Source organism: Pleurodeles waltl, chromosome 10 (genome assembly GCF_031143425.1).
Source record: "Pleurodeles waltl isolate 20211129_DDA chromosome 10, aPleWal1.hap1.20221129, whole genome shotgun sequence".
NCBI classification, from domain to species: Eukaryota; Metazoa; Chordata; class Amphibia; order Caudata; family Salamandridae; genus Pleurodeles; species Pleurodeles waltl.
In genome coordinates, this window is record NC_090449.1 from 857,060,489 (window position 1) to 857,070,756 (window position 10,268).

The following is a 10,268-nucleotide window of genomic DNA, read 5'->3' on the forward strand; positions in this document are numbered from 1 at the left end:
TTGTAAAGTTTTGTTTTACCCTAGGCAATAGGTTGTTGCTGGGCAACGACGTTGTCATTATACGAAAAGGATAGCAACCACAAGAGCTCAGTTTGCAGATACTCTTACAACTGTTCTGCATGGCAACAAAGTAAATAAATCATAATCAGACGCAGAAGTCCATATGCCCATCAGGAACCCACTGTGGTCACCCTGGTGCCAGGTAACCTACTGCTTTTAAACATGATTGTTTCAAGAATTTCCAGTGATGACAAATACGCTTCTGTTTGCTAAGTATCCGTATGCAAAAAGATTCACAAAGAGCCTAGAAAGTCAGTTGATGCTGATTGGCTTCAGAACAAAAAGCCTGAAAGGATATAGGTACGTGACGTGAATATGGGTACAAGTTAGGTGTACTGCTAGCAATACAAAAAGAAAAAAAAACAGGCATGGGTATTTCCATCCTGACCATGGAGATGAATCAAAAAAATATTTCATTCTAAGACAAATCTACATCTGCTGGAGAGCTACACTATTAGCTAACTAACGAATCCCTTGTGTAGTATTGATGACCAACCTGTGTCTCTCTCCACAACTTCCACTATCAATCAATCACAATTTTTTTCTATCTTTCTTCTCTATCTAATTTTTATGTTTCGCCTGCAGACGGCTTTTAACTTTCAGCTGTCATGGCTAAGTCCTGTTCTTCTCAGACTTGTTTTTTTTTTTTTGCTTGCGTCTTATTGAATGCTTTCTTTCCTCTTCTTGTGTTTGTCCTATCCCTGGAGTATAGCTTCATTACCCACGTTTTGAAGGGATGACTTGTATCCTTCCAACACTTCACAGCAGGAAACAAGTTTTTTCTTTTGTTATCATATCTTCATGAGGGTGCCTACAGTGTCTGGCTCTCTCCTCAGTGCAGCTTCCTACCCCATGGTTTCTGTGTTGTCCCCTCTATCTCTTTCCCCCCCGTCAGTTGCTTTCCCTGCCCTTTATTTCATCTTTTTGCTTTTTTTGTATAATTGTTTTTATCCCCTCCAGCTCTCTTTCCTTGCTCATATGACCCACCCACTTAGCTCTTGCTGTGCCATTGACTTTCACTCACCACTAACTCCGCTGTTGCTCCCCACCCCTCCTTTTCTTATTCTTATAAGAAATAAGTATTTTGTTTAACTTTTCTTGCAGGCCCACTGCTGCAGTTTGCTATTGGGCAGCTCCTGTACCCTGGTTTCGTCCATATTGGAACTCAAAATTAAAAGTTTAAAAAACATGGCTCCTTTATGATGCATGCACGCACATGTAGTGACTCATATACAAACAAGCATTTTGTTTTTTCTAAATACAGAACAGCGTCCACAATTTTTTTTAGCAAAGCCAAGAGCTTGGGTAATGCCATTAAAATATGTAAATGACTTCTACTCATAATTTGGACTAGTTTATTTTGGATTATGAGTACACACGTCTAGTAGAGACTTCTATCCACATATTCCTCACATTTAAAATACCCCTCAGTTGTCAGACTGGACCCAAAAACTTTTTTATCAGTACCTATGTGTGCCAGTAGGTGAAGCTGCGTGGTTCCTCACTGTCGCCAATCTGGAAAAGATGTGCAGAGCTTATATAAGAGCCACTCCAGCGACTGACATCAATTTCTTTCTTTCTGCACATCCTAATGCAGATCCGGAGCTCTCTCTCATCTTTCAATTACATTTTACCTTTATATTTTTACCGAATTTCCAACAGTGTGAAGTGATGTCGCCTTCTAAAAATACAGGTTTTATACCTTGTAGGGACTGCTGCAAGCAAATGTCCATGACAAATCCCCATCATGTCCGCCTGTGGTGTCTGGTGTCGAGCCACAACTCAGAGACCTGCGTTGATATCTCAAAGGCCATCTGAGACCGCAAGATGAAACTTTGTCACGAAACATCAAAAAGACTGCCCACCAGGACCGCTGTAAGCCGCGGTCCAATTCCAAGGTTCAACCCTGGTCCATCTCCACTCCAGGAGTCGCCAAAAGAGTTCATGAGGCCAATATTCATAGCAATCCAAATCGTCTGGTAAGTCTAAAAAGAAACATAAGAAATCAAAGCCAGACTCAGAACCTTCTCACCATTCACATTCATCTGAGGAGGCATCATGGGTCTAGCTCCCAGAGTCAACTGACTTCGGAGCTGACACCGCAACTGGTTCTGGCATAATCTGAGTTTACAGGGCCGTCTACCACTCTGCAACAGATCGAAGAGTTTATGCAGCCATGCTCTGGCTCTTCAGCTCACTGTCGACAGTCTCTGGTGTGCCTTGAAGGCCCACACAGTCAAGAGGCCCTCCACCTGTTGTACCACTGGAGGTTTCACCCTCTGCCCCAGCTGGGACCCTCTGACTCCATTACATTTCTGGCCCCAGTCCTAACTGCACCTCTGGCGCCAAGGTCCACGTCAGTCCCTGGGACTTTGACACTAGTTGTGAATCCATCATTGCTGCACAATGAGTTACCCATAGTACTGTCCGACTCCAGGACACTGCAAATCCAACCTCCCCAGATGCCATGCCCAATGACAGTTGAGGCACCACTTCCTGTGCTTGCCCTGCAACTTCCACAGGGGAAACAACACACCCTACTTTCACCTGTTGGCATGGAATGGGACACAGATTATGATGCAGTCTTATGAGTTTGCATGGACCTATCAAGTTGACAGTTGGTATGATAACTTGCAGGACGTTAGTGGTCTCAATACCTCCCCTGAAATGGGCCTTCTCTCACACCCTGAACCAGCCTTAGAAGAGTCTATGTTCTATGCCATGGTAATGTGTATATAGCCACTGAAGTCCTTGATATCAAGCTCCCTACCTCGGCGGTAAAGACTAACGTATTGACAGAAGTTCTCCAGCTGGGACAAACATTGTCTGAGCACCTTCTACCATTTAAGGAAGCCTTCACAGATACCTTATTTGGGCGTGGGCCAAACCTTGACCTAGTCCTCCAGTTAGGCTCTGCTCTGGTCCACCAGTAAGCCACTAAATAGTGCAACGCTATTGCTCTGCCCCAGACGATCCCGCTTTTGGATCTCAGCACCCATTTCCAGAAAATCTGGTGGTGCAGACATCCACAAGCAAAACTAATTCCAAATCATTCCCAACTACTGTACCAGACAGAGAGTCAAAATGTGTTGAAACCTTTTTGTATACAAGGGTTTTCATCTGCCAGCCACCTGATGAGGGGCTATTCCCAAGCCCTCAGGGACTCCATGGCTCAAATACTTCCAGGTGTCCCCAAATATCTCTAACCTATTCTTGCCCAGGCGGTTCAGGACAGTCCAGATGCTGCCAAATTCATGATTCATTTTGGCTGGGGTACAAGCAGTTTCATCAAGCCACTGGCACCAGTGGATCCATTTTCTGACACACATAGCTACTATCCACCATTGTTTCAGGCAATGTACAGTAATCCCTAGTGGCATGCCGTTCAATGGAACTGACTTGTTTGGGGACAGAGCAAACTCTGCTCTCAAGCAGGTAAAAAAATAACAGGGCCAGAGCACACTCTCTGGGTTTATCTGCCCAGTCTCATCAGCCAAATCAACCCTACCTTTCCTTTCATGGCTTTGGCAGAGGTACAACATACCTGCAGCCAGTCTACTCCTCGCCTGCATTCCCACCAACAAAACCCCTTCAGCGTGTCCATAGTGGAGCACAGCCACTTAGTGAGAGGCTGGATCTGATGATTCTTGCTGAGTTGGCAGGCCATAACATCAGACAGGTGGGTCGTGCAAATTGTTGGGAAGAGCTATGCCCTATCCTTCCTTTCCCCAGTGGCTGACATAGGGCCATCTTTCTGTTTTGTGACAGAAAATGCAAGCCCTTTTAGCCAAAGGGGCTATTGAGAGGGTGTGTGCACCAGGACTAGGATGTGGTTGCTATTCCCGCTACTTCCTCATTCCCAAAAATGATGGAGGCCTCTGGCCTATTCTAGACCTGCACCCCCTCAATTCCTTCCTCCGGAAGGAAAAATTCAAGATGCTCACACTAACCCTGGACAGTCTTCCCCTACCTCGGAGACTAGTTGTTAAAAGCAGGCTCACCTCTGGCAGTCGTTTACCACTTCCAGACTACAGTGAACCTCCTGTCATCCATGGGGTTCACTATCAAGGTGCAGAAGTCACACCTGACAATTTTTTAGATGCTGTCCTTCATCTGAACCATTCTAGTCACGGTTCGGTTTTGTGCCTTTTTTCCCCAGAAAGAGAGTCCAAGGTGTACAGGCTGTGATCCCAATCCTTCAGCCTTGGTCCTGCACTTCAGGGGATTAACTGTATTTCAGTGCAGTTGACTGCTAGGCTGCTGGAATTATTGACCTCTGCATCCTGCAGGCCAGACATACCTGGTGGCATATGCAGGCTCTATAGTGGGCTCTGAAACCTCAGTGGGCCTAGCGCCAAAGGAACCTCTCTGACCTCTTCAGATTTCAGAGAGAACTGAGAACGATCTGCAGTGGTATTTACTGGACTGCAGTTGGGTCAGCGGCAGACCCCTCTCCCTTGTCCAAGCAGAGCTCATATTGATGACCGATGCATCATTTCTGGGTAGGGGTGGCCATCTGCAAGAGGTGGTCAGAGGTCTCTGATCCCAAGCAGAGTCCCAGCTCCATTACATCCGTGTGGAGCTTTGGGCCATCTGCTTAGCTTTGAAAGCATTCCTTCCATCCAGCAATGGGAGGCGGCTACAGATGCACACAGACATCACCACTGCCATTTGGTACTGCAATACAGAGGGTGGGGTGGTGTAACGGACCCTCTGCCAGGAAGCCTTGCGCTTCTGGAAATGGCTAAATCACCACGTTATCTTCCTGGTGGTGAACAACACAGCAATATCATTGACTGCCAGGGCAGACAAGCTCAACTGTCTGTGCCAGGCAGATCAGAAGTGGCAACTACACCCTGAGGTGGTGCATGGTCTTGAGACAGAAGTGTAACATACTCTTGCTGAACTCTTTTCAAATGAACTATTGCTAATCCCTTTCCCTATTTAGACTCTGGCAACTCGGGAGTCTTGAATTTTTGACCTATTCAACTTACCGTACCTTGGAATGCTGAATTTTTGCTACTATGAACTACTGACCCTTTCTGTTACATGTGTGTGTGTTTGTCTGTGTGTGCCCACTGTGTTCTTCTCATTATGCATGCCACAGTGTTCCTCATTATGCCTGCCACAGCCAGGCGAGGCCAAAGCCCTCTTAGCTGAAGGGTTGCATTGAATTGTAGCAATAAGGCACTGGGCCCTAGGCAAGGTCAGGCCCAAAACTCTCTGTGAACTCACAAAGAATACCAGATTCTGTCTTACATTTACTCTTGTATGCATCATATGTATATTTTATGGCTCCAACTGTCCACTTCTCGAACATTATTGCTATATATACGGTCTGCAACAAGGTGTATAAATACTGGCTCAACAAAGTGTGCAGTGTGACACGTTCTTGAGGTTCTGCTGAGGGCATCACACCACATTGTACAATGCAAATAAACCCCTGACACTTTTTGGAATATACCTGGTGTACCTGGTCTTATTAATTGGGCCTTCGGAGACGAAAGGCAGTGCTGAGGAGTTACAAACTACCTTATCAGTTCTGCAACAATTCTTAGTGCCAGAGCACAGGATGCTTGGTCCTCTGTCTACGAGGGTCACCGTGATGTAAACAACTGAAGTGACTGGGGGGCTTTCACTCTATAACCTGCTGATTGTTGAATGTAAGGGCCACCAGGCGTCTGACTTTGTTCCTTTGTAAATTCTCCTTTCCTCCAACTTTGTCTCTTTGCTCATTCTTTTCCCTTCTCTTTTTGGTGGCAAGGGTGGCGATCACAGAGTGATTTGACACCTAGAGCTCCTGCTATCTCTATGGCTGCCCTGTGTGCACTGGAGCTAAAAGTGAGACTGCTGTGAAGGAGGCAGGATTAAGGGTAAAGCAAAATGGTAGGAAGGTTTTCTTGTCCCACTGGCAGCACTCCAGTGGCATATATGTTCTCTGCTGATGACCTGCATTAGAGAGTTCAGAAAGAGTGACTTCCTTGAGCAAAGGTGGAGTGCACCTTGACAAGTCCTGTTAACTCCCACACTGCGGTCAAGGTGGATGCAAGTCCAACCTGGATTTGCCTTACTCTCATTAAAAGGAGCCCACCACCAAATGTGGCTAAGTGAAATAGAGAGAATGAAATCTCAAAGATGAGTGGTGGTCTTCACCTGTGTCTGCACCTGTCAACAACTGGACTGAAGATTGAAGACGACACCCAGGGCAGGTCTGGAACATCGCCCCAGAAACAGATGACACCAGACCAGGTTAAGAAGGAGACAACAGCAAGTTAGTTGCAAATTTTCATCACAAATAGTCGATGTAATGATAATGAACATTGCATTGGCCTCACCGATCCAAACGAACTCTGGGAGAGCTGAATTTGTACACGTTAGTATTAAGTGTATTAGTATATCCGATAGAGACCTCTAGCTGCAGATTTCTTACCTTTGAATTTCCCAGGTGTCAGATTGGAGCCGTAAGATTTTCGCGAGTAGTACTCCTGCGAGTCCTTGTTCTCACAGAGGTGTCCCAATCTCCTCTTTTTTAACCACACCAGACAGAACCTTCTATTAAATACTCACACAGGTATCTGTTTAGGTGTTTTTATTCCGTAGTATAGCTGGATCCCTCTATTTCCAGAATCAGAATTAATTTACGCACTCCCTCCTGTTCCTTTAACAGCAAGGTTGAGTCCGCCCAGGTGGCACTGTCCTACCTGGGTGGGGCTAGGTGGTCATATGATGAAGCATGACACTATATAGTGTGTGAGACCACCTAGTCCGTAAAGGAAACTCCCCCGTTTCTTTCTCTCCCCCCCTCTGTTTCTGCAGCACCACAGCCAACCGATACCCCGAGCCTAATTCAGGTCCACGAGGAATTTGGTGTTACAATTGATGCACCACTGAGCTATCCCTCGTTACATTTTTAAGAACCCCGTACTCCCTGTTGTGTTTTTGTAGTTGTCTTGGGAGCCGAGTACGGCTGTGTTCTGCCTTTGTCTTTCCCTTTGCTCCCATTTACTCTCTCATTGTGAATTGTTACCTCTCGGTCTACCTTGCCAAACTGGTGCTTTGCACTAGGGCCTCCTTTCTGCCAGAAATTGTCAGCCCATTTCATGTAGCCCAGTCAATCACACTGCTGACTTTTTTCGCTCTTTCACATCCCTATAAACAAGAGAAGCAACTCTACCGCCTGGACCTAAAAGGACCATTGTCGTTCTACCTTGATCGCACAAAAGAGTTCCAGCTGGACAACAAACTCTTTGTGGGGTATGTCGGTGCAAAGAAAGGTCGAGCGGTGCAATAGTGGACCATCTCTAGGTGGGTCATGCTCTGCATTAAAATCTGCTACGCATTGGCCAATAAGCAACCGCCTGGCGCGGTTCACAGCATCTATGAGCACTGCATACTCATTCTGACAGGTCCAAAGCTGCTACCAGTGCACTGGCATGCGGAGGCCCCGACCTAGACAACTGCCAGGCAGCTTTGTGGGTGTCCCTCCGTATGTTGACATAGCGCAGCTGTCTGGAAAGCAGGTCTGCTGAGAGGGTATTTTGCCTGCACACTTCTTCATAACTTTCTGGTTTGAGTCAGCCTCCAATTAGGTACTTCTTTGATAACTACTCAAAAGGTAAGGAATCTATGGCTAGAAGTTTCTATCAGAAGAAAAAGCTACTGACCTTCCATAACCTTTTTTTCTGGTAGAAACTCAATCTTTCCACAGATTACTTACTGAACCTCCAATCCTCCCTGTTCTGTGTCTGGGCGCTATCCATTAATAAGATCCCACGTTTAGGAATCTACACACTGGTCTCACTAATTTCCTTTGGGGTTCTGCGTATGGGGATGTGTACAGTCTCAGAAGCAATTTATGGAGGAAGTGGTCCCTACATAGGCTCTGCTTATAATTTCTGGGGCGGTACAGCAGTGAGGAATCTGTGCATATAAAGGGTCTGTACAAAAAAGAGTGTTAGCGAATGTAAGTACCTTGTTCATCTGGTGCCTTAACGTGTTTATATGCCTGAAGCAACGTCCAAACACCTGTTTCATCTGTTGAAAATGGTTTTAAACATGCTTCTTATTGACAGAGCACAATCATTGTGGAAAGATAACTATACATATTTCTTTGGTTTTCTAGATTTCTTATGGCCGGACAGTGGCTGTTAAAAGCACACCTTCTGAAATCACTGGTGGACCTCTGGCAGACACACCACTCGCTCTCAAGAGAGTTCCTATTCGAGGAGGAGCGCTTCAAAAAGTTAAAAGCATTAAAATGGCAAATCATTCGAAAGTAGATCAAGTGTCTGTAAAATAAATGCACTTTATTTGTAAATAGCTGTATAATCAATTGATGACTAAGGGTAAATACAATGTAGATATATGATCTGCACGTTAGCCTTTAAATATAATTGCAAGGTATTAGGATTTGTTGGAAATGTTGTCTCTTCGGATACATTTCAAACCATGCAACAGTAACCCGTAGGCACACCAAGCCCGTTAACTTTTGACTTTGGTTAGATTTACATTTTGCTGCAGAAATTCAGATAAGATTTATGAAAAGGCTACATGTCAAGCGAAGATTATTTCGATAAGGTGTGCCTCTTTCTCCGTTTATGAATTTCAGTATAACCCTTCCTACCGGGTAAATCATTCAAAATGAATTTCAAATGGAAACATTACTTGTATTGTGTTCACAGGAAATGGTAGTACCAACTTTCTAGGCACGGTACATTTGCCTTCTCTAAATTCCATGGTTGCAGTGTCTGTAAACATCTCAAGTTACGAGAGGGTGAAACCTTATACCAAAATAAACGTATATCGTGAGGGCTCACAACTGTCTTTCAGTGTCAAACACAAACTAGTACACCTGAGGGGTGGAGAGGGGGATCCACAAAATGATTGAGATGTACACTCTGCATAGATCTTTTGGATGATCACTGCCAATTTATTTGTAATCTTTACATGTTACTTAGAGACGTCAACCCCCTTTCTGGGCCTCACCCCCTCTTCAGATATAAATGGACTGGCTTGATTAAATATTCAGTTGTAATCACAAAGTGCAGAATATATGTCTGATATTTGGGGGATGTGGTGGAGAAGCAGCACGTGGGAGGCAAAGCTTGCGCTTAGTATGCACCTTCCATTGCCTCTCCCTGAATGCTATACAATTCCTCTGGACTGCATTTGACAGTCGACATCCGAGAGCAGTTTTAAAACTGGACAGGTGAGCAGATGCACCTAAGTTAACCCAAATATTGATTTCTCATAAGTCTTCTAAATACTTTAAATGGTCACCCTTTCTCCATCCTACACCTTACCCCTCTTGGCACACAGTTTCCACTCACACCATATGTTTAGCAGTTCAGCCAAATTATATTTTAAGAAGAAGTCTCTAAGGCATCACTCTATTATAAATATATATTATTAGCATCTATCATACGTTTCCTCACACTTCCACAGGAATATTAATTTTATACTTGGCCAACATAATTTTCAAACATTTATGCACGAATACCCTAAACCGAAACCAGAAAATTAATTTTAGAAAGATTGTATATTTACTTCTTAGTTACAAAGGGATGTAATTTAGCCACAGGTTGAGAGTGGAAAATCTTTTTTTTTTTTTTAATTGAAAATGTGAATTATGATGAATAGAAAATCTTTTTTTATTTTTAAAATGGAAAAAATACGAACTGTGATGAACGTTCTATATATAGCAATCACTTAATCCATTTAGAGTAATTTACAAAGAGTATTGTGAGGTCTGTGGCAAAGCATGGGTGCACAATGTGCAGCCATGACTTTGTATGGTAGAAATCCTCCTATATTTTTGTATATACCTGTATCTATTTGAATCACTTATTATACGTTTGCAGAAATAAACATTTGAATTTAATATGAGTGTCCAGATATTTTTTGTATAATTATGCACTAATTAAGCAAAATATTCAGTGATTCATGAAAGGTGCATGAGACATTTGTCTATAAAGAAGTTAAGTTTGTGTGCCATTTTCTGACTCTGGGTTAAAGGGACCTTTTCTGGCATGCAAAAACCTACATTGAGATACTGGTGGGAAGGTAAGGCTCACTGGCGAGTATTGTTGCTTAAATTGCATAGCAGCCTGTAAAGGTCGAGGAGTAAACGAACGGTTAAAATGTCAACCTTATTATTTTGTAGATAGGTAAAATTAGATTGAGATTACTATCTGCTCTAGATTAGGTTT

At 43.9% G+C, this 10,268-nt stretch overlaps 1 protein-coding gene across 2 annotated transcripts in view; it reads left to right on the forward strand.

Annotated features, from left to right (window-relative positions):
- CFAP69 (cilia and flagella associated protein 69) overlaps positions 1-9,940 on the forward strand; it is a 340,683-nt gene extending 330,743 nt beyond the window's left edge. For both annotated transcript variants that reach the window (XM_069211560.1, XM_069211561.1), the window contains one exon: positions 8,183-9,940. In XM_069211560.1, coding sequence (XP_069067661.1) covers positions 8,183-8,359 — 177 coding nt within the window. In that variant the 3' untranslated portion in view covers positions 8,360-9,940. The remainder of the gene's footprint in view (positions 1-8,182) is intronic.
- Positions 9,941-10,268: the final 328 nt, after the last annotated feature.